The 25,646-nt window shown below is 41.5% G+C and overlaps 1 protein-coding gene across 3 annotated transcripts in view; it reads left to right on the forward strand.

Annotated features, from left to right (window-relative positions):
* LOC126365821 (dosage compensation regulator) overlaps positions 1-25,646 on the forward strand; it is a 187,832-nt gene that overhangs the window by 102,872 nt on the left and 59,314 nt on the right. For all 3 annotated transcript variants that reach the window (XM_050008431.1, XM_050008442.1, XM_050008452.1), the window contains 5 exons: positions 8,071-8,268; positions 8,362-8,575; positions 8,731-8,970; positions 9,098-9,306; positions 21,256-21,370. In XM_050008431.1, coding sequence (XP_049864388.1) covers positions 8,071-8,268; positions 8,362-8,575; positions 8,731-8,970; positions 9,098-9,306; positions 21,256-21,370 — 976 coding nt within the window. The remainder of the gene's footprint in view (positions 1-8,070; positions 8,269-8,361; positions 8,576-8,730; positions 8,971-9,097; positions 9,307-21,255; positions 21,371-25,646) is intronic.

Raw genomic sequence — 25,646 nt, forward strand, 5'->3', positions numbered from 1 at the left:
CCCCCTGCCCCCCTTCTCCAAAGGAAAAACAGCTGAAATAAGGTCTTTAAGTCGTAGTCTGGAAATGCTTGACTACACTTTGATTACTAGCTCCCTGATAACATTCAAGAGACTATCCTACATTACATTTCAGTCACTGATGAGGTCTGTATTGTAAGAATATATTAAGCCTGATTAACACTGAGCATACAAACATCACCAGTTATAATGCATTCTCTCGTGAGCGGATGGTGGACAGGTGTGAGCTAACGACATTGTCATGTTTGGTTTGTAGGAGCTCACTTGCTGTCCAGTGTGTGTCTTAACATTCCTGAAATTGATCTTCTCTTTGAAGTGTTTCTTCTTCGTAAGGGTAACATACTCTCTCTATAATGTTGCTTCCCCTTCAGTGCTTTGCCTACTCGGTGAGAAAAATTTTAGTGGTGAATGCATAATCTCAATGTTTGCAAGATAAAATACTTGTTCTGTTATGTTCCCTTCCATTCACGACTGTGTAAATGCTCTTCTAACTGGCAGTAAGTAATAGAAATGATTAGCAGAGGGCACTAACCAGTTGTTTGCTTTAGTCTGGTATGCAATGGAGTGAACATAGGTGAACATGAGTTCTCTCATGTAAGTAGTGGGCCAGTACAAGTAGAGAATATTTGGTCATGTTTGGTATGCAGTGGTTGGTGCTCACTCGTGTTCAGGTGGTGGTTGGTCTTCCAGTGAAGTGTTGAAAGGGGCTAATGCCCTCTCCATTTTGACGCTAACAGCACAGAGACCATTTTTCTGCTGTTTTGCATGCCAACTGCTTTACATTGATCGTTAGTAATTAATGCTTTGCTTTTAAAGTTCCCCCTCAAGTGTAAGAGGAGCCAGTGAAAGTCATAAACAGCCAAGTTTGAAGTTGTTTTCGAATAGTGCTAAAGAATGCCATAACTGCAGTTTTGTATTAAGTGCGCTACTTCCTCACATTTCACTCTTCAATATAAATTCAGATCCCTACATTCTTATTTTTCTGCTCCATTTCGCTTACTTACTAAAAAACAGCAGGAAGAATAATCCAATATCAGCAACAAATATTTGTAGCTACAGATAGTGCTTTTATGGAGTTAGGATAAATACCACAAAAATTTTGTTTAAAAATGCAACATCCATAATGTTAGCACTCTAAAACACATTATCTCATTTTTTCCCTTCCCTTCAATGTGATTGCTTGTTCACAGGTAAAAACAAATTGTAATGAAGTCTGGCGAATTGTCGGTCAAAGCTCATTTGCATTTGTTTGCTTCCATTCGCTGCAGTGTAGATGAGGCTTTACACTTATTCACCCATTTTTGTTTCTGTTCTTTTGAGTATATAGCATGCTTTTAGAACCTGGAAATGGTATCGTGAAGATTTTCTCTTTTTCGAAACATGTCTTAATAGACTTTTTAAATGAAATTATTGCCCCCATTTGACTGAAACTTTTTATTATTTACTTACTTCAGTATACCAATGTTGACTGTAGAGCCATTTTCAAGCACAAGGTGAAAATTGAAATAATTTTCGTTAAATTGCATTTATAAAATGTTATTACACTATGCTTTGCAATTCATTATCCATATGTTATATTGGTTTCAATTTTCACTTTGTACTAGATGGCTTTACAACCAAAAACATAAAAAAAAAAACTTTGAGGTTTGCCATTGGTATTGTAATTCTGTCAGAGAAAGCAAGGGACTTAGAAGAGCAGTTGAACGGAATGGGCAATGTCTTGAAAGGAGGGTATCAGATGGGTATCAACAAAAGCAAAACAAGGGTACTGGAATGTAGTCGAATTAAATTGGGCAACGCCAAGGGAATTACATTAAGGAATGAAGTACTTAAAGTAGTAGATGCGTTTTGCTGTGTGGGCAGCAAACTAACGGATAATGGTAAAAGCAGAGGGGATATAAAATTCAGACTGGCAATGGCAAGGAAGGCATTTCTGAAAAAGGGAAAATGTAGTGCTACAGAAGATTAGATTGGCATGTTGTGTAACCATTGAAGAGGTACGGAATAGAATCTGGGAGACAGATTTATGGCTTAACTCAACTAAAAGAAGGGAATGATTGAGATGATGCATTCTGAGACATCAAGGGATCACCAGCTTAGCATTGGAGTGAAGTGCAGGGGGTAAAAATTGTAGTGAGGCAGACCAAGGGATGAATACAGTAAGCAGGTCCAAAACAATGGAGGTTGCAGTAGTCATTAAGAGATGAAGACACTTGCATGGGGTATAGTAGTGTGGAGATTTGGATACAACAACAGCAATAAAAATTTAGTCAAGTGTTGGCAATAGTTTCATTTAAAAATGACTTCATGCACTTTATAATTTACTAAAAATGCTTAGATATATGTGGAAATAATGATATAAATTTTTCAGCGTGTCGGTCATGTACAATAAGCTGAGCTATGCCTGTAAATGGGTAAAGAATCTTTTCATAGTAGTTCCACATAAACAAAAGTCTTTCTCTTGTTGTAGATTTATGCTTACCAATTAATAATACCACATCTGATCGCTGTATCCACTTACAAAATATTGACCGTGTCCACCATTCCTTTTGTAATCTTATCTTAATAACTCCAAAGTACACGGGTGAGTTTCTTGGATTTTTATATATTATGTACTGCCTGGAATAACAACTCAGTTTTTTACTGGTGAATTACTATAATATTATTTCTTCTACACACATAAAATATAGACTTTTTTCTTATTCTCACGACCAAAATGGCTACTGCCAATTTCGCTGTAAAATAACGTGTGTCTACCTTCATTCATTAACAGAGAGCAAGATCTTTCTCGTACCGAAAAACAAGAAAAACATCTAAAGTTTTTTAACATTTGAAAATCAAAACTACATTGCTCTATGCTGGGCTACCACTTCACCTTTTCTCTTTGCTTTTGGGGGAAAAAAAATGAAAACATAAAAGCAAGAAATGCAAAAGGTACATAATAGCTTCCTGTGCAGGAAGCACAGTTACCCTGTTACACCTGCATCTAACAGCAACAAAATATAGTGAGGATCCCATACTTAGGATTCTTTATTAATTCTTAATTGCAATTTATGTATTTTTTCATCTGAATTCAAGCTGCACTTCTGTAACCTTTCTTCATGTTTGACAAGAAATCTGAACATTTTTAGTTCAGATGTTCTGTGTTTGTTCATATGCTTGCAGGCACTCAGCATGATGATCCGATTCACAGGTCTCTCTGCCTCTGAAACAGTTGTTCTTCACAGATCTGAGACAGTGGCAAGACACTTTGGGCTGCTTGTGCTCGGCATGGTTGCCACGTATTTCATTGAATGAAGTGCCATCTAATTGGTGATGTCACAAGTAAGGGCGTGATACAGTCACCACATTTTGGCTTTCCTCTGACGAGCGTTGTCTGTCAGAGGAATTGGACAGGCAGCCTGTTTCTGATGTGATCTAGAGTACTAGTCTTGAATCTATTATTTGTTGCAGTAGATAAAGCATCATGATGCTTGACTACAGAATCAGTAGCTCCGTAACTTAAACCGTCAGACGCTTTCAACATTGCACATGTCTCTGTCACTGATTTTTGTCTAATTTGCTGAAAATGCATTTTGAAGTGGACAAAGATAATCTGTCACTAAATTCAGTTACTAATCGTTATCAAAAAATAATCAGTTCTGTGAGTGGTATTCTTGACTCACCATTGTTCACAAAGTGCAAGTGATACCCTTTTACAATGTTTTCATATTGATTATGCATGCAAAACTACCGGCCCAGCCCAGCTTCACACAGGTACCATTATCTACCTGTGGCCAGACAACTTATCTGGTGCAGCATATTTTGTTTGCAGGACACTGCTTAGAGTCATAAATGAAATTCAGAGAACAACTTTAATTAAAGGAATATCACCGTTTCCTAACAGCTTATGGCGTGTGAACAGCTCACACCAAGAAATTTGTCCAGTGGCATGAACGTTTTGTCTTCTATATTGGTTAAAAATATTTGATTATTTCAAATTATAAGTCTTAAATTACAGTGGAATGATGAGGTGGTTATCTTTTCATTATTGGTCATATTCATTACAATACTTCAAAATTTAGTAACTCACTGTCCACTGTTCTAAGAATCTTAGGGAAACAGAAATTGGCAGTCATAAATTGTCGTCGTACTTCAAAATGCGTTACTCTACTGTCTGTGGAACCATTTTGAAATGCTGTCTGTTCATCCACAATAAATATGAGTCTCATTTAGAAAGATTGTGCCCATATGTTTACGATCTTCAAAAGGCCTAAATGCCTTTCTCACCAAGTGGAGATTCATTTACCAATCTACTGTACAATTTGGAAGTGTCTAAACAAATAATCTGTTTCCCCACCACACAATGAATCATATTCACCCCTATGTTTAAAGGAAAGCAGAAAGTTGGTCATCTATCACACTGCTTTAAAACTTTCTTTATGTAAATGAAGCAAAACCTGCATCTCACACTGACGTACATTTTCGCAAAATTATTTACTTAATGCATAAAGAATTGCCGCCCCCTCCCAATGAACCATGGACCTTGCCATTGGTGGCGAGGCTTGCGTGCCTCAGCAATACAGATGTCCGTATCGTAGGTGCAACCACAATGGAGGGATATCTGTTGAGAGGCCAGGCAAACGTGTGGTTCCTGAAGAGTGGGAGCAGCATTTCCAGTAGTTGCAGGGGCAACAGTCTGGGTGATTGACTGATCTGGCCTTGTAACACTAACCAAAACGACCTTGCTGTGCTGGTACTGTCAACGGCTGAAAGCAAGGGGGAAACTACAGCCGTAATATTTCCCATGGTCATGAAGCTTTACTGTATGGTTAAATGATGATGGCGTCCTCTTGGGTAAAAAATTGCTTAGGTAAAATAGTTCCCCATTCGGATCTCCGGGCGAGGACTACTCAAGAGGACATCGTTATCAGGAGAAAGAAAACTGGCGTTCTGTGGATCGGAGCATGGAATGTCAAATCCCTTAATCGGGCAGGTAGGTTAGAAAACTTAAAAATGGAAATGGATAGGTTAAAGTTAGATATCGTAGGAACTAGTGAAGTTCGGTGGCAGGAGGAACAAGACTTTGGGTCAGGTGAATACAGGGCTATAAATACAAAATCAAATAGGGGTAATGCAGGAGTAGGTTTAATAATGAATAAAAAAATTGGAGTGCGGGTAAGCTACTACAAACAGCATAGTGAACGCATCATTGTGGCCAAGACAGAGACGAAGCTCACACCTACTACAATAGTACAAGTTTATACGCCAACTAGCTCTGCAGATGAAGAAGAAATTGATGAAATGTATGACGCAATAAAAGAAATTATTCAGGTAGTGAAGGGAGACGAAAATTTAATAGTCAATACACAGACTGGAATTTGAGAGTAGGAAAAGGGAGAGAAGGAAATATAGGTGGTGAATGTGGATTGGGGGAAAGGAAGCTATCTGGTAGAATTTTGCACAGAGCATAACTTAATCATAGCTAACACTTGGTTCAAGAATCATAAAAGAAAGTTGTACACATGGAAGAATCCTGGAAATACTAGAAGGTATCAGATAGATTATGTAATGGTAAGACAGAAATTTAGGAATCAGGTATTAAATTGTAAGAAATTTTCAGGAGCAGGTGTGGACTCTGACCACAATCTATTGGTTATGAACTGTAGATTAAAACTGAAGAAACTGCAACTGCAAAAATGTGGGAATTTAAGGAGATGGGACCTGGACAAACTGATTAAACCAGAGGTCGTACAGAGTTTCAGGGAGAGCATAAGGGAACAATTGTCACAAATGGGGGGAAGAAATACAGTAGAAGAAGAATGGGTAGCTCTGAGGGATGAAGTAGTGAAGGCAGCAGAGTATCAAGTAGGTAAAAAGACAAGGGATAGTAGAAATCCTTGGGTAACAGAAGAAATATTGAATTTAATTGATGAAAGGAGAAAATATAAAAATGCAGTTAATGAAGCAGGCAAAAAGGAATACAAACGTCTCAAAAATGATATCAACAGGAGGTGCAAAATGGCTAAGCAGGCATGGCTGGAGGACAAATGTAAGGATGTAGAGGCTTATCTCACTAGGGGTAAGATAGATACTGCCTACAGGAAAATTAAAGAGACCTTTGGAGAAAAGAGAACCTCTTACATGAATATCAAGAGCTCAGATAGAAACCCAGTTCTAAGCAAAGAAGGGAAAGCAGAAAGGTGGAAGGAGTATATAGAGGGTCTATACAATGGCGACATACTTGAGGACAATATTCTGGAAATGCAAGAGAATGTAGATGAAGACAAAATGGAAGATGCAATACTGTGTGAAGAGTTTGACAGAGCACTGAAAGACCTGAGTCGAAACAAGGTCCCAGGAGTAGACAGCATTCCATTAGAACTACTGGCGGCCTTGGGAGAGCCAGTCCTGACAAAACTCTTCAATCTGGTGAACAAGATGTATGAGACAGGTGAAATGCCCTCAGACTTCAAGAAGAATATAATTATCCCAAGCCCAAAGAAAGCAGGTGTTGACAGATGTGAAAATTACCCAACTATCAGTTTAATAAGCCACAGATGCAAAATACTAACACGAATTCTTTACAGGCAAATGGAAAAACTGGTAGAAGCCGACCTCAGGAGAGATCAGTTTGGATTCCATAGAAATATTGGAGCACTGGAGGCAATACTGATCTTAAGACTTACCTTACAAGAAAGATTAAGGAAAGGCAAAGCTATGTTTCTAGCATTTGTAGACTTAGAGAAAGCTTTTGACAATGTTGACTGGAGTACTTTCTTTCAAATTCTAAAGGTGGCAGGGGTAAAATACAGGGAGCAAAAGGCTATTTACAATTTGTACAGAAACCAGATGGTAGTTATAAGAGTCGAGGGGCATGAAAGGGAAGCAGTGGTTGGGAAGGGAGTGAGACAGAGTTGTAGTCTCTCCCCGATGTTATTCAATCTGTATACTGAGCAAGCAGTAAAGGAAACAAAAGAAAAATTCTGAGTAGGTATTAAAATCCATGGAGAAGAAATAAAAACTTTAAGGTTCGCCGATGACATTGTAATTCTGTCAGAGACAGCAAAGGACTTGGAAGAGCAGTTGAATGGAATGGATAGTGTCTTGAAAAGAGGATATAAGATGAACATCAACAAAAGCAAAACGAGGATAATGGAATGTAGTCGAATTAAGTCGGTTGATGGTGAGGGAATTAGATTAAGAAATGACACACTTAAAGTAGTAAAGGAGTTTCGCTATTTGGGGAGCAAAAAACTGATGATGGTCGAAGTAGAGAAGATATAAAATGTAGACTGGCAATGGCAAGGAAAGAATTTCTGGAGAAGAGAAATTTGTTAACATTGAGTATAGATTTAAGTGTCAGGAAGCCGTTTTTGAAAGTATTTGTATGGAGTGTAGCCATGTATGGAAGTGAAACATTGACGATAAAGAGTTTGGACAAGAAGAGAATAGAAGCTTTCGAAATGTGGTGCTACAGAAGAATGCTGAAGATTAGATGGGTAGCTCACATAACTAATGAGGAAGTATTAAATAGAATTGGGGAGAAGAGGAGTTTGTGGCACAACTTGAAAAGAAGAAGGGACCGGTTGGTAGGACATGTTCTGAGGCATCAAGGGATCACAAATTTAGCATTGGAGGGCAGTGTGGAGGATAAAAATCGTAGAGGGAGACAAAGAGATGAGTACGCTAAGCAGATTCAGAAGGATGTAGGTTGCAGTAAGTACTGGGAGATGAAGAAGCTTGCTGTCCGTCAGTCAGCTATATGTGTGTGTCTGTTATTCCGAACTTATCACCATCTTGGAATGACTGTATTTTTTGCAGTATAAAACCACACTCATGTGTGCTCCAAATCCCTGTTCACAATGGATACTGGTTTTGGCCAAGCAGCTGACAGCTGTTGTAGTTTTTATTTTTCTTCTCACTAGGATACAGAGGCTCAGTCTGAAACCCAAACAAGGAAGCAAATTCTATGTGAATTTTTTTAGTGATTGTGCAGATTACAATGAAGTCAAGTTAATTTCTGTTATTGGCAAGAAACATACAGTAAATTTTATATTCTTGACATTACAGGCTAACATGGATGGAGTGAGTGAAGACCTACAGAAAAGTTTTCGGGAAAGAATGCAAAATGATACTGCTCTACAGAATATGGTAAAAGAACGTAACACATTGCCTGTTGCGTCATGTAAATCTCAGATAATGGAGGCCATTAATGAACATCCTGTGGTCATTATTAGGGGCAACACAGGTTGTGGAAAGACCACACAGGTGAAACGTTTTTACTTATTGTCGCAGTCATAAGTTTTTTTCCTTCTAATTGAATATTGTGTAACAGGTTTCCCCATTACCATTTAATTTCAGGTTTGTCAGTATATTCTGGATGACTATATTCAGGCAGGTCAGGGAGCATATTGTAATATAGTTATAACCCAGCCTCGTCGAATTTCTGCTGTTTCTGTAGCAGATCGTGTTTCTAATGAACGAGGAGAACCGTTGGGAAATAGTGTGGGCTATAGTGTGAGATTTGAATCCTGTCTGCCTCGTCCATATGGAGCAATTATGTTCTGTACAGTTGGTAAGTTTACTTCACTGAGTTTCATCAATGTTATTGTTTTCATGTACATATTAGCAGTATTTACCTACAATGTTTAATATAACATTCCATCCTTATTTTTCCATTGTTTGATATGTAATATATGTAATATTTAAAGACTCTGTTTCCATTAACAGGAGTTCTGCTAAGGAAGCTGGAAAATGGCCTGCGAGGTGTATCTCATGTAATTGTTGATGAAATTCATGAAAGAGATGTCAACTCAGACTTCATAATGGTTGTGTTAAGGGACATGATCCATACATACCCTGATCTCAGACTTATTCTCATGTCAGCAACGATTGATACAACACTTTTTAGCGAGTATTTCAACAACTGTCCAGTAATTGAAATTCCTGGGCGAGCTTACCCAGTACAAGGTAATATTAAAATATGATAAGATGGATATGATAAGATGGCTGCTAAGACATTTTCAAATAGTTTGAACTTGTAGAACCTGTGGGGAAGACAGTTTCTGATAGTTGCATTGGTTTTTTTTTCTTCCAGAGTATTTCCTTGAGGATAGCATACAAATGTTAAATTTTGTTCCACCACTGGACAATCGCAAGAAACGTAAAGACAAAGATGATTCTGAATTAACTGGCGAGGATCAGGATGAAAACTTAAATAAAGTGATATCAAATGAATACTCACCACAGACACGGAATGCTATGGCACAGCTTAGTGAGAAGGAAATAAGTTTTGAACTTATAGAGGTATGTTGGTTCTTTCATGATGTAGTTGTAACTATACTTAATGTTTCTGCTTAGAAAATTTAGTACTGCTTTGAGGATTACAGGGTAAGTGTAAGCTTATTGCTGTGTGAGAACTGCAGAATGATAATTACTGTGTGCTTACTGACCTACTTTTTTTCCCTTTTTTTTCACTTGTAAGAACAAAATTATACTTTATTATACTGTTATATGAGGAGAAGTCAAAAAGTGAAGGGGCCTTTGAGAAAATGAATATTTATTCTAATGATAGAAAACTGAAACGTACAGTATTTTTCAAAGTAATCTCTCTGCATTAAACGCTCTCCAGTGTTTCACAAATTTTTTATCTCGCCTGAACGAAAGTTTTTTGGTTTCTCCTGTAACCAATTTTACACTGCATCAGTGATTTCTGCATCGGTTGCAAATCTTCTTCCCCCGAGTGCTTCCTTCAGTGGTCCATACATATGGAAATCGCTTGGAGCCAGGTCTGGACTGTATGGTGGTGTTCCAGCAATTCGAATCCCAACTCCTTGATTGTTTCAGCCATACCTTTGGCAGAATGTGGCTGAACATTATCTTGCTGCAGGATGACACCTTTTCACAGTTTTCTGTGACATTTGGATGTGATTGCAGGGTTCAGATTAGTTTGCAGCACATTACAATAGTTCTCACTGTTCACAGTTTCACAGGTTGAACACCTTCTGCAACCAAAAAGTGAATCACTACCCTCATTTCTTTCTTTTTGGTGCAAATTGACAACGGAGCTGCAGTGTTTTGTGGTCTGCTACAGCAGGGTGACTAACATGGGAATAAGAATGATATGTTACATAGAATTGTTGTAGACAGCTGTACTTCAGTCTTGGATACCAGCAGTGTTACCAAACCCTACAGGGAGAAATTGCCAAAGTCCCTTTACATTTTGCTTTCCCCTCTTATATTGGTTGTGTTTTCCATGCTGCATAGATTTTACTTGTAGTTCATTGTTCATCCTTTGGTGGTGATATGTATGACTTGCAAGACCCACTGTTTTGAGGGCTATCTTGTCTTCAGTGTATAATGTTGGATCCACTCTGTAGTCACATGAAGGCACCAGAGATGCTTTGGATTATGCTTTGCCTTTTCCAGGCACTGCAAATTCCTTATGTGGTGCAAGACCTCAGATTCGTTACTTGGCAGGAGGTGACAGCTGGAATATATAGCTTGTATGTATTGGTATTGGAGGCGGGGGGGGGGGGGGGGGGGTGTTAATCTTTGCAGTGGACTCACATTGTCATGCGTGTGTTTAGTTGCATCTGCATAGAGAGGTGTGGTTTGACATTGATAGGAGTTAGACTTTGAAGGTAGCAACTGATAGACGAGGAAAACTATGTTCAAGAAGGAATTTTTGGGGAGGTCAGGCAAGGAATGTTTGAAAGAAATTAGTGGGCACTTTCCTTCAAGTCTTAGTTGAAAGTTCTTTCAGTGTGCCAGTTCAAAGTAGTTTTGTTTTCAAACGAGCTTTCGTTGTTGAGTCACTGTGTTACTTCAAGGACAAGGAATGATGTCATTGCCTTGGATATCACATTTGAGTGCAGAAGACTTAGGATGAGGGCAGACTGAAGAAGTCTGAATGACCACAGATCATATTCCAGATACTGATGTACATGAAGAATCCAAACAGAACAATATGTAATTTTAGGTGAGAACATTTCACCTCAAGAATATTATTTGTTCTTTCTATCATATTCTGTGATGAAAACATGAAGAAACAAGCTAATCTGTATTCCCAGCATTGCAGAAAGACGTTACGAAGCATGGAATCCCCTTTCCTTCATGTACATTGAACGCGCTTTATGCTTCGTGGTGAAACATTTTGTGAAAAAAAAATTGTTGCTTTCTCACAAATTTTGTTCCTGTAGACCAATTTTTCTTCTTTTTTTAAAAAAATGAGGTTATATAAACATTGCTTTATCGAAGTATATATTAAGTTGAGAACACATGCTTAATTGCTTTCAGCAGTTGATGCCTCTTCCTTTGATTGTTGTAACTGGCTGAAAATCAGATGTTGATAGAAGGATAATTCCATTAATGTAGCCCACACAGTATATAGAGTTGAATTTTTCATTTTTGATGTGATTAAAAAGTTATTGTTAGTGGCTAGTTACAGACACACTAGATTTTTTTAAATGCAAGCCAATGAATAGTTGCATACTGCACTTATTCATAGTTATTGCTGTAAAGTTCTAGTGCAGTAAACCTAACCTCAACCACATAATTAGTAATGTTTAGTATGGGATGATGATGATGAAGATCTTCGTAGTTCCAGAGTTAAATGCTATGTAAAGTGGCAGCACTGCCCCACTGGAATAACACAGTGATTTTCAAGTTGAGCAGACACACCAAAATTAAAGAATATTGTTGTGGTTGGCAGGAGAGCCAACACCGCGTTTCCAAAGGAGGCTGAAATGCACGCGTTTTTAGCTCACGAAGGCTGGCGTGAGGTTTGGAACATGACAAGGGAATTAGAATTGAGAAAAATGGACGTAGCTGGTGGAATACTTAACTTTAATCCATTAAGGACGAACGTCGCTCTTGACATTACGTGATGCAGTATCAATAACAACTGATAATGGCGCCTTGCTAGGTCGTAGCAAATAACGTAGCTGAAGGCTATGCTAACTATAGTCTCGGCAAATGAGACAGTATTTAGTCAGTGAACCATCGCTAGCAAAGTCGGCTGTACAACTGGGGCGAGTGCTAGGAAGTCTCTCTAGACGTGCTGTGTGGCGGCGCTCGGTCTGCAATCACCGATAGTGGCAACACGCGGGTCCGACGTATACTACCGGACTGCGGCCGATTTAAAGGCTACCACCTAGCAAGTGTGGTGTCTGGCAGTGATACCACATTCCTCCCCCGCAAATCGGCGTACGGTTGTGGCAGAAGTCTGTCGCCTGCCGCAAGGAGGACCGTCTGTTGACGTATGCGATGAGGTGGGGAGCCTAACAACAGGCGAGGCTGTGCCACACGCACCATGCCATTCGGACCGCGGGGAGCTAGAAAACGCCCGAAAACCTGCTCCAGGGTGCACGCCAACATGCGGTGTATGTGCCCGTAGAGAGACAGGAGGGGCCGAAGGGTCGAGCTCCATTGGGCCAGGGCACCCGATGGGCGAAGACGACATATGGTCCGGAGCGGGCAAGAGTTCCATGTCGGAGGACAACTGGTCACGGGAAGCGATCGGCGGTGCGTGACCCAGTGAGGCGCCCGGTGGTTGCAGCGACGCGTCCACTCCTGGCGTCGGCGGCGGGAGAACAGGTGGCGGCGGCGGCGCATCGCCATGGGGCAAAATGGAAGGCAGCGTCGGTAACACCTGGGGCTGAGGCGAGCCAGTAAATGGGTCCCCGTGGCGCTGACTGGACGGCACCGTCGCTGAAAGCAGACGGCGAAGGACAGATCCCGTGCAACGACAGAGGCACAGCAGATTGAGATGCCGACACACCTCACCAGAGGCCCCCAAAACCAGATACATAGCGTGGCCAAGGCAGCGAAGAATGCGCCCTTCGAGCCAACACCGTGAACCTCGATAGTGGCGATAGTAGACAACATCACCTGGAGACAAAGCAGGTGTGTGCCGCTGCACACGAACCTGATGCGGCGGATGTAGCAAAAACATCAAGGTTCGATGATGACGACCGTGGAGCAACTCAGCCGACGAGCAACCATCTCGGGGCTGAGAGCGATACGAGGACAAAAAGAGCAATAACGCGTCCTCCCGAGAATGCGACTCTTTCAACTTCAACATCTGTGACTTGAAAGTCCTGACCAATCGTTCAGCGGAACCGTTTGACTGTGGCGAAAATGGTGTGGACATCAGGTGTTGAATACCATTGGCCTTGCAGAATGACTGAAATTCTGCGGACATGAATTGTGGGCTATTGTCGGAAACAATAGTCTGTGGAAGACCTTCAATGCAAAAGATAGCGGATAACTCTTGGATGGCGGAAGATGACATCGTGGAAGACATCCGGACAACAAAAGGAAAATTACTGAATGAATCTACCACAACCAACCATCGAGCATTCCAGAATGGACCAGCAAATTCGATGTGTAAGTGTTGCCTAGGGGAAGTGGCAACGCAACAGCAAAACACCACATCATACAAAAAGTCTCTCCTTGTGAGCAAAAATCGGCGAAGCAACGGGTCCCCGATCCGTGACTTTGACAAGGGCCATTGCGTAGCAACAAAACGCAGAACGCGAGAAAGGACAGGGTCGGCAGCTGTGTCTGTAACTACACGACGAAAATCAATCGGAAAAGATTCGACCACGTCATCGGTTTCCGCATCAATGAACATGCAAGCAAGTTCTGAGGAATCGAATGCCCTATCCTCAGCAACAGGCAAGTGGGACAACGCATCGGCGTTTCCGTGCTTAGCAGTGGACCGATAAAAGATATCGTAGTGGTACTGCGAGAGGAAAATAGACCAGCGAATGAATTTGTGCGCTGTACATGGAGGTACAGGCTTGGTCGGATGAAAAAGCGATGTCAAAGGTTTGTGGTCTGTGATTATGGTAAAGTGGCGACCATACAAGAAATCATGAAACTTTGTAACACCAAATACGAGAGCCAATGCTTCTTTCTCGATCTGTGAATAATTTCTTTGCGCAGACAAGAGCAATTTGGACGCAAAGGCTATAGGGCGATCGTGCCATCCATCTTTGTGCACAAGCACAGCACCGATCCCGAATTCCGATGCATCCACCATCAACAAGACAGACTTCTGGGAATCGAATGGTGTAAGGCAAGTATTGGAAAGCAATGCCAGATTTCAACTGGCGAAAGGAGAGTTCGCATTCCGCCGTCCAGACGAACGGAACACCTTTACGGCGTAAGTGATGAAGCGGAGCTGAAATAAAATAGGCGTGTGGTATATAACGGTCATAATAATTAATTTTTCCCAGCACACTCTGTAGCCGCTTCAAATTATGCGGCTAAGGCAAGTCTTGTATGGCACGGAGGTGTGTGGGACTGGGATGGATGCCTTGGGCATTGAGTACGTGGCCCAAGTATGGCAAGTCACGAGCAAAAAACACACACTTGTCCTACCGCAAGCGAAGAAAATTTTGTCGCAAGACCTGAAATAATGTTCTGAGATTGGCCAAATGTTCTTCTTCCGTCGTTCCAGAGATCACAATATCGTCCAGATAATTTGCTGCAGTAGGGACCGACGCACAAACAGTTTGTAGATATTGCTGAAACAATGCACACCCGAATGACAGTCGTTTGAATCGACACAAACCAAGATGCGTGTTAACCACCAAAACGCTGGGATTCTTTGTCCACCGGTATTTGCAAGTACGCATCTGCTAGGTCCAAATTCGAAAAATATTTACCGGGGCACAGTTTGTCAAAAAAATCTGCTGGGCGGGGTACAGGATAAGTTGCAATCACTAGTTGTGGATTCACTGTTGCCTTGAAGTCCACACAAAGTCTCAATTTGCCGGAAGGTTTTGGCAAAATTAGTAAGGGTGGTGACCATAGAGGAGCCTGCACACGTTCAATTACACCTTGTGATTCCAAATCGTGTAATGTTTTTGCGACCTCATCACGCAATGCGTGGGGAACATCGCGAGCTCTGAAAAATTTTGGTTGCGCGTTTACTTTCAGTTTTTCCAAATGTGCATTATAGTTCTTAGCGCAACTGGGGCCCGGTCCAAAAATGTCTGCAAATTCTTCACATAAACGAGAAACATTGTCTGAAGGCACCGTCTGGTTCACTGATAGGACCTGATTTACTATAGACAAGTTAAACAACTGAAACAAATCGAAACCAAACAAGTTCACTGCAGAAGAAGAACGAAGGACGTAAAATGACACAAGTTTTGTTTGTCCTTTGTATGTTGCAAGAAGGCTGCACTGTCCTAACACAGGGATATCTTGACCGGAATAACTAGCTAACTTAACATTTGCAGCACGCAACGGACGTGTGCCCAGCAGTTTGCAAGTGTCTTGATTGATCAGTGAAACTGCAGCTCCGGTATCGAGCTGGAATGGTATCACTTTGCCGTTAATGGCCAAGTCTACAAAACGTTTATAGTCCTGCTGACGACAAGAGCGATTGTCTCGTGAAACGTGAACTGACACTGGTACACAATCACTTGCGACCTGACGGGAGTTCCGGCGATGTCGACGCACTCTAATTTCGGGACGAACACAGTCACTGTTAGTGAGAGCGGCACTGGGTGGAGTGGAATGAACTACATGAATTTCCATGGGCGAAGTATCGCGAGCCTGAGTATCCTTGGGTCGATTCTGATTCCGGCGCGAAGCAAAGGGCCTGGAACGGTTTTGAGCTTCTAATCTGAGCTTTTTCTGGCAAACACTCTGAACATGTCCTTTATAAAAGCAAATAACTTGGCGTGAATGGCAATTCTCATGCGAATGTTTAGCAGCACACCGCGGGCATGATTTGATCACTGCATTTGATTGCTGGCGCAGCACACGTGGCTGAGAGCCTGGCGCGGCCGGGCGCGAGGGCTGTTTACTGCTCCATGCAGCTCGCCCGGCAGGACGGTTGACCTGACACACTGCTGGCGAAGTTTCAAATGATTCCTGAGCAAAGTCAAGTATGTCCTACCGATCCAATATGTCCATCACTTGTTGAGGGGAGGGATTGACTAGTTTCAAAATGTGTTCCCTTATACGAACATCAGAAACGTTCTGTGCAATTGCATCACGTACCATGTCACTGGTGGTGACATCAGCAACTGATGGCAACCAGTGCTTCCAGTAGATCATGGGATGGTCTCTTCCAATCAGTAGGCACTCCTCCTGAGATACACACTGAGTACACATTTGATTCTTCGTCCTCTCATGGCACAATTGCTGTAGGAGGGCCCATAATTGGTCGAAAATTGGTACAGTCTACTGCTAAAAGCCCCTTTCTCCCATCTTTTGGTGCCCTGTCTTTGACAGAGGAGAGACTGTTACATTAGCAGGAGATGCAAATCTAAATGACTCTGTCTCATCTTTGGGAGACAATGCCTCAGATCTGTTTGTTAAAAGTGTAAGACTGTCTTGTTGGTCATTGGCCACATCCTTATTTGCGAAATAGCTTCATGTCTTGGAACAGTTCACTACCCACTATTGGCGTGATGACTTGGTGCCAGACCAATGTTCTCTGTGGAACATGACAGCTGGCAAGCTCTCTGGCATATTCGCAACAGGAGTTTGTTCTTTCCATCACCAATGCAATTGGTCAATGTAGCTTCCATCTACACTCCTGGAAATTGAAATAAGAACACCGTGAATTCATTGTCCCAGGAAGGGGAAACTTTATTGACACATTCCTGGGGTCAGATACATCACATGATCACACTGACAGAACCACTGGCACATAGACACAGGCAACAGAGCATGTACAATGTCGGCACTAGTACTGTGTATATCCACCTTTCGCAGCAATGCAGGCTGCTATTCTCCCATGGAGACGATCGTAGGGATGCTGGATGTAGTCCTGTGGAACGGCTTGCCATGCCATTTCCACCTGGCGCCTCAGTTGGACCAGCGTTCGTGCTGGACGTGCAGACCGCGTGAGACGACGCTTCATCCAGTCCCAAACATGCTCAATGGGGGACAGATCGGGAGATCTTGCTGGCCAGGGTAGTTGACTTACACCTTCTAGAGCACGTTGGGGGGCACGGGATACATGCGGATGTGCATTGTCCTGTTGGAACAGCAAGTTCCCTTGCCGGTCTAGGAATGGTAGAACGATGGGTTCGATGACGGTTTAGATGTACCGTGCACTATTCAGTGTCCCCTCGCCGATCACCAGAGGTGTACGGCCAGTGTAGGAGATCGCTCCCCACACCATGATGCCGGGTGTTGGCCCTGTGTGCCTCGGTCGTATGCAGTCCTGATTGTGGCGCTCACCTGCACGGCGCCAAACACGCATACGACCATCATTGGCACCAAGGCAGAAGTGACTCTCATCGCTGCAGACGACACGTCTCCATTCGTCACTCCATTCACGCCTGTCGCGACACCACTGGAGGCGGGCTGCACGATGTTGGGGCGTGAGCGGAAGACGGCCTAACGGTGTGCGGGACCGTAGCCCAGCTTCATGGAGACGGTTGCGAATGGTCCTCGCCGATACTCCAGGAGCAACAGTGTCCCTAATTTGCTGGAAAGTGGCGGTGCGGTCCCCTACGGCACTGCGTAGGATCCTACGGTTTTGGCGTGCATCCGTGCGTCGCTGCAGTCCGGTCCCAGGTCGACGGGCATGTGCACCTTCCGCCGACCACTGGCGACAACATCGATGTACTGTGGAGACCTCACGCCCCACCACGTGTTGAGCAATTCGGCGGTACGTCCACCCGGCCTCCCGCATGCCCACTATACGCCCTCGCTCAAAGTCCGTCAACTGCACATACGGTTCACGTCCACGCTGTCGCGGCATGCTACCAGTGTTAAAGACTGCGATGGAGCTCCGTATGCCACGGCAAACTGGCTGACACTGACGGCGGCGGTGCACAAATGCTGCGCAGCTAACGCCATTCGACGGCCAACACCGCGGTTCCTGGTGTGTCCGCTGTGCCGTGCGTGTGATCATTGCTTGTACAGCCCTCTTGCAGTGTCCGGAGCAAGTATGGTGGGTCTGACACACCGGTGTCAATGTGTTCTTTTTTCCATTTCCAGGAGTGTATTTGTGAACAGCAAGCGAAGTTTCATCGCAATCCCCCAGTGGCCACAATTGTAGCTATATCTGCTTGTGCACTGAGCTCTTTCAAAGAGAAAAGTAGATGATTTAAAGCCAAAACCAGATAATGCTTAAAAATGAGCACTACTAATAAGTATTTCACCACATAATGCTAAATTATCCTGTAGGCAATAATTTTTGTTCTTTGTGACACTGCTAAACAATATGTAGCAACAACAGTAATCTAAACCTGTTAAACTTGCACTGAGGCTCTGCCGTATGTCATACCTCAATTTGACATATGTTTTAGCAGTTGATTTGCACAAGAAATAACCAAGTTCCAGCAAGTAATGGTGTGGCATGGTTTCTTGGTTCCCATCGTGTAATTGTAGCTGCAAATCAAAAGGCTTATTATTCATTTTTGACCGGTTACTGAGGGTTTATTGCATACATAGCATGCCTTGGATGTCACCCATGATTCGTCCTGGTACTAAGATTACTTCTAGACTGTAAGAAATACACACTACGTACTCAAAAGTACCCAGACACACCTATATAATGTGGAATTTAGCATTATGTGTCATGAGAGGTGTAGCCAGTAATATAGATGGAAGTGGAGAGTATAACGTCTCTAATAGAGAAGCAGTAACAGCAGAATAAATTGGTCCCCAGAGTTCAGTGACTTCGAACACTGACTAGTCATTGGATACTGCCCAAATAACATATCCGTAACATTTTTGAATCCTTCTAAAACTATCCAAGTTGACTGTTGATAGTATGATTGGGAACTGAAAATTAAGGAAAAACCACAGGTAAACCAAGAATCACTCATGAGTGCCAAAGTGCTACCAGCAGTCAATCTAGCACAGTAATAGTGTGTATGGTGTGAAAAATACTGGAGTACCAAGGTCAAGCAGCTCCTTAAAAAGCCACAAATTTCCTTATTAGTTGTAAGCAAAGTTTGAGAGGGTTTAAAGGGTGATGCCACTGGACAGTGAAGACTGGAAATGGGTGATTTAGAGTGATACCATGTCACAAACATTAATAATTTAAGGTATATGTAAATTGCAGTTTAAGTTGCTGTTAAGAAATGTTTTAATTTTTACTTCCAGTTACATTCTGTGAACTCCCGTAAGTGGCAAGTCTTGAGGACCTTGCCGAGACTGTTGATACATGTGAACAGTTTCAGTAGCATGTGGTTTTTGGAAGGGAATAGTAGCACTGTCTTCCCCAATTGTTGATCACAATGCTGTTGAACTGTTGTCTCAAAAACTAACATTCCTTTCCATTTTTATCAGTTAATTCTGGTCACTTCTGGTAACATGGATGGGCATACTCTGTAGGACCTAGGGAATTGTCATGTGTTAAAGACAGTGTGTGGACCAACCATTTTACCATGATGTCTGATTTGAAGACTGACGAAATATTTTCATAATTCAATCTTTGTCAGCTGGTGAAATGGTTGCATAGTAGAGTCAGTGAAAGATCACCTCCCACAGGTGGCAGCGCTGTTGCCAGCTTTCAGCTGTGAATTGCAAATGGGGGCAGGCAAGGTGAAAGAATAGTCTTACAGAATTATGAAGATACTGAGGCAGTGCTATAGAGACTTATACTAGTTTGGTTGTTTGCTTAAGATAGACACAGGAAACAGCTACTTCAAGCCCACTGCTAGTGTCATGGATCTTCTTTCACCACCTGTGCTACAGAAAGCTTTAGTCAAGTTGAAGTAGTAGTAGTAAAAGTCAGTAAAATAAAAAATAAAAAAATAGTTGAGGCATTGGTCTTTGCATTGACAAACCCATGCTTCGAAACAGTTTCTTACCTGCCCTTTTCCATAGATTCACTGCTGTATAACATTAACAAGAGTCTGCCTCCTGTTCTTATAAAATTTTTGGGCAGAAAAAATTTTTGTCGTATTAAGATTCTGTTTTATTCATAGTTACAAAAACTGTAAATGCTTTTCTGAAGTAATAAAAAATTTGGATGTTGTAGAACCAAATGCATTGAGCTAAAGGATCTTTGGAGACATTTTTGTTTTTGTAAAAGATATTTTCCATACTTTACAAAAACTTGTCAATCCATCTTCACACCAGCACAGCCATTAATCTACATTTTTATAATGAGTATTGTATTACAATAAGAATCCTGATTGGAATATTGGAATGGATATACAAGGGGTCCCAGGAAGGATAGTCAATATTCAGGGATATGATACAAACAACAATTTGTAACAGAAAACTTCATATGGCATATGCCCTGTCCCGAATGGTTTCAGAGATAGAACACATTAACTGGGATATATGTTTTTATTTATTTTCTGTATTACTCAATACATTTTCAGGTGTACACATGTAAATTAGTGAAATGTTCAAATATCCCACTGACAATCTCAGTGCATATGTACACTCTTGTGAGACGATATTGCATTGCTTGTATGAGGGCCTCTGGACATTCCCTAATAAGGGCAGCACTTCAGTGATGCGACCAAGTGGTTCATCTTGCTTATTCACCTTTCATTTGTATGTCTTGGACTTCATCTGACTCCATGAACAAAAATCAGATGGCATAAAGTCTGGCGATCTTGATGGTTAGTTAATTATACTACAGTGACCAAGAGGTAGGGTGGGTAACACACAAACGTGTGTGCCAGTAGACAAAAAACAAATGTACAATAAGTGTTCTGTCTCAGAAAGCATTCAGATCAGGGCATATGAACATATGAAGTTCTTTCCTTCAGTTGAGCATTTGTGTCAGACCGGCTTTGGTGGCCGAGCGGTTCTAGGCGCTTCAGTCCCGAACTGCGCGACTGCTACGGTCGCAGGTTAGAATCCTGCCTCAGGCATGGATGTGTGTAATGTTTTAGGTTAGTTAGGTTTAAGTAGTTCTAAGTTCTAGCGGACTGATGACCTCAGATGTTAAGTCCCATAGTGCTCAGAGCCATTTTTAGCATTCGTGTCATATACTTGAATATTGACCATTCCTCCTGGGATACTGTGTAGAGACAAAACACAAACAGTGGGCACATGAATAAGGAGGGTTTGTGTACTCAGTGCTCTCAAGAAGTAATTTAAAATTGAAGTTGTGCTTGTTCGTAAGACTGTCATTTGCTTAATATTTCAACAAAGAATTTTCTTCTTTTATGACATACGGTTCGGTTGCTGATTGAGTGTAACTTGGTACCAATGAATCCTCACAAAGAAATTTAAGTTAATGCTTTGGATTGTATGATAATGTCATGTTTTGTTTAAAATTGCTGTTTCACTTTTCACGAACAGGGACTGCTGAAATACATTAAAGGACTGGATATTCCTGGAGCTGTATTAATTTTTCTTCCTGGATGGAATTTAATATTTGCTCTGATGCGGCATTTGCAGCAGCATCCTGTGTTCGGTAAGTGTCTTGAAATAAGCATTACATTTTAATCAATTTACAGCAATTAAAATGTTTCACAGTAAACATTTTTACAAGTACAAATAAAAATGTCAGTGGCAGAAGAGTAATGTGATAAAGGTGCAGAAGCCTATGTTAACTTTGACATCTCAGAAATTGATAAATTTTCTTAGAGTTCAGAAGGGAAAGCTAACCTGTGGAGCTGGTCAAGCTAGAACACGCGGATCAGATGGTGGTAAGCGGCTAAGCACAGTAACTGAATATTTATTGGTTTACTTAGTTTACACTGGTGTACAGAAAATTTATATTTTCTTTTTCTTAAAATATTAAAACCAATAATCCTTAAAACGTTAATATCATGCAAAAATATTATAACATAACATCTTTTAAAAAATTTAAAAGAAATTTCTGAAATACTAAATTAACCAAAATTTCCCTTCATTTTAACTTTAGAACTAATAACCTTTAAACAAAATATTATAGTAATCCAAAGTATTTAGAATAATCACTAAAATTGTAGATTGCTCAGGTTTCCTTTTCGTTTAAACATTAAAACCAGTATCCTTCAAAATTCGAAACCATCCAAGGTGTTCTTTCTAAACCTAGTAAGCTTAAGTTCAGAAGCTCTTTCACTTAGTGCCCCATAACTGGCCACAGGGATACTCAGTTGTGAATGACTTCATTCCAGTCAAGCAATCTGGTTGTGAGAAAGCAAAGGTTGCAGTAGTTACAGAATAACTAATAACAAATTTAATTGTAATTTTCTGAAGCATACACATCTCCTTTCATCAGTACATGGCTCATTTTACGGCATTCCCAAGCTAAGGACAAACTCATAAATAACAAATTATCACTTTCAGTCCTAACTAACTTTACGTTCATCGTGTCACTTGAACATGAGGCAATTTGGAGCAAATACAGTTTAACACCTTGATAGGATTGATTGTAGTCACAGAAATTAACTAACTCCCTCAATTGCAAATTTTGGCCAGTGGAACGTGCAAACTTGTACCCACATCACGAAGTGCTCTGAAGCTCACATCACTTCTCAAGAATATCATACATACAGTTCAACATGATTTACGCACCCGGAAAGTCTAAATCAGAAATGCATCCAATTTACCACATATACGTGGAAATTTGCAGATCAGTGCCAGGGTACAATGTTGTGACACTACAGTCAATGAGTAGCCCTACTTGCTCTTTGGCACAACATCCCACATGACGTGTCCCATAGGAAATAGGAAATATGCTCCCAAGACTTGCTAACCGAAAACAGCTCAATTCACAGAATAAAGCTGCATACAATTGGAGTTGCATACAATTGAATTGCTACATCTAGCCAAGGCGAATGGCCCAGTTTAAATTCAAATTTGAATGCTGACACCGACCAAAATCTGAAAGAGTCCAAAGCACTAATATCAATGTGATGTGCTCCTTGCCATCCACTGAGTAAACAGCAACCTCTGGGCCGCTGACCCCTCATTCGAACAATGCTGTATCATCCCCGCACTTGCAATCCACAACTAGCATGTGCCCGGCTGTTGCTACATGGCTTACTCTGCTCTCTGTCATCCAGTCAGTCAGTCACCACAGGATCGCCTGGTGCACACGTAGAACTGCTGTCCACGTTTGGCATCTCTGACCACAGAACAATTTTTCTTTGTGTAAAAGTGTGCTGATGCCAGAAATTGATAGTCACATGTATACGTCCCAGAAGTACGAACTGAAAATCATATGGCCGTATCAGATAATGTGCATTTGACAGTGTTGTATGCATTATTTATCTGGTGGATTTTAGCACCACCTTTTATGTGTGACGTTCAGTTGTGTCAAAAATCTTAGCAACAAATTAATGTTAATTTTGTTGACTGATCTGTGATCTGTGCAATACTGGTAGTGTCCATGGCAAAGTTTTTGGAATCATCACAAGTTCTTCAACATGTGAGAGAACGAGTGTGTAGGCTACAGAATAATAGATATACAGTAACAAAAAGCGGTATGAAAATTTTGAATGTTTGAAGTGGTTAGACATTCTCTAAAACCCAACAGGTTTAGTGCTGATCACTCTGTAAAAATAAATGGAAGATTTTCTTTTCAAACAAATGCTCAAAACATTCTGTTTGCACAACCAACCATTTTTCTTAAATTGACGACAAAATGCTGTGCCAAGTAGTGTTCTTTCTGACATTCTTTTCTACGTGCAACTGCCACTGCAACATTGCTACTTCTCAGCTCATCAGTTCACTGCCAAATGTGTAATTTTCCAGCTCTTGGGTAATATTTAAGTTTCATTGTATGTCTCAAATATTTCTCATATTAGAAAATAAAAAAACTACCCAGGAGCGAGTAGCACTTGTGCACTGAGGGTTCCGTACAAATTTAATTGTACACATAAACAGTTCATCCATTCTGGGAATCAAGAATATCCTTCTGTTTGGCCTATTATTGATATTTATACTGTCAAGATATTGGTCCCAGAGTTTTCAAGACTTGAGTATATATTAATGTCAATAATATAGATAAAGTCATGTGAAATGCAGGCAACACTTATTGTAATCAGTAGTTTTGAATTCAATTGGGATCCAGTCAGCCTGAATGCAGAACTACCAATTTTTTATTTCAAGTTCGGCATCAGATACCAAATGACAAATGAAAAAGTGTGTGTGTGTGTGTGTGTGTGTGTGTGTGTGTGTGTGTGTGTGTGTGTGTGTGTGTGTGTGGGTGGGTGGACAAATTCAGTCAGTTAACAAAGGACCACCCATGTGCAATATAATTACAGATTTACAGTTTTCAGATTCTTTGCCTTTGGTTGTAATGTGAATCCTACTTTTTGCCAAATTTCTTGATTCTAGACCAAAGGGAGGTACTCTACATGTTTCAATGAGTGAGTTTGAGAGTATCAAAATGTGACATAAATGCCCATATCCTTTTACTGCATTGACTTAGAAGCTTCAGTTTGTTACGCCATCAAGGGACTATAGAAATCAGAACATGACACAAATGTCAACTTGATATGTCTATCCATTCATGAGAAAAGGATTTTTAAGTCGGGCAGAAAGACAGGCAGATGGACAACAAGGTGATCCTATAATGGTTCCATTTTTTCCAATTGAAGTTTGTAACACTAATAAGTGAAAGTTGAGTGTCTGTCTCTAATTCTCTCACATTGTTCAGTTATGAGGCGTATTACAAATGTTAACACCTGTTATAGCATTACTCATAGGCATTGAGCAGGACTGAGAAGGGTAATTGTTCAAGTACACACACACACACACACACACACACACACACGTGCATGTTTCTGTACCCGTATATGGTGCTGGCTGGACTCAAGATTACAGCATTCAGCAGGTGGACTGGATTGAGATTGGTAGAGGGGAGAGAGGCAGGAGACAGGAAAAAGGATTGCAGATGGGTAGATGGAAGCTCAGAGAGAGGCAGCCAGTTTGCTGGTTAGGAATGTGAGAGGGAGGGGTGGCGGGTGCACAGGCCAGGCATGTGATGCACTGGTGTAAGTGCCATTGGGGAGCAGTGCACAATAAAGGTGACATGGAGGCATGAATTGATAGGGATGATGGGACACAGAAATGAGAAACTGTTGGGTGGAGGAACAGAGGGTTAAAGGAGATTGAGACCAGGAGAGTTACAGGAGCAAAGGACATGTGCAAGGATAACTCCCATCTGCATAGTTCAGAAAAGCTGGAAGTGGAGTGAAGGATCAAGATGGCGCGGGTTGCAAAGCACTCATTTAAACTGAGCCCCTTATGCTCAGCTGCCTGTTGAGAGTCTGGGTGGTCAATTTTATCCTTGACCAGTTTGGTGGTGGCCATCCACTCTGATGGACAGCTGGTTGGTTGTCATACCGACATATAAAGCTGTCCAGTGACTGCAACAGAGTCAGTGTATGGCGACTGCTTTCACAGATAGCCCTACCACTGATGGAGTGGGATAAGCCTGTGACAAGGCTGGAGTAGGAATTGTTGGGTGGGTGGATTAGGCAGGTCTTAGGCCTTGGTCTCCCACAGGGCTATGTTCCCATTGGCAAGTGGTTGGGAGTGGGAGTGACATGCAGATGGTCTAAGAAGTTGCATAGATTTGGTGGGGAGGATATTGTGTTGGATCTCAGTCATTTCGGGGTATGATGATACTAAGCTCTGGCTAAGGATATGATTCAGTTGCTCCAGCCCAGAGTGTGATACTGGGTGATGAGAGGGACACTGCTTTGTGACTGATTCTCAGGAGTGATGGGGTTATTAGGGAGTAGTGCCTGTCT

The sequence above is a fragment of the Schistocerca gregaria genome, chromosome 1, assembly GCF_023897955.1.
Source record: "Schistocerca gregaria isolate iqSchGreg1 chromosome 1, iqSchGreg1.2, whole genome shotgun sequence".
Taxonomy (NCBI): Eukaryota; Metazoa; Arthropoda; class Insecta; order Orthoptera; family Acrididae; genus Schistocerca; species Schistocerca gregaria.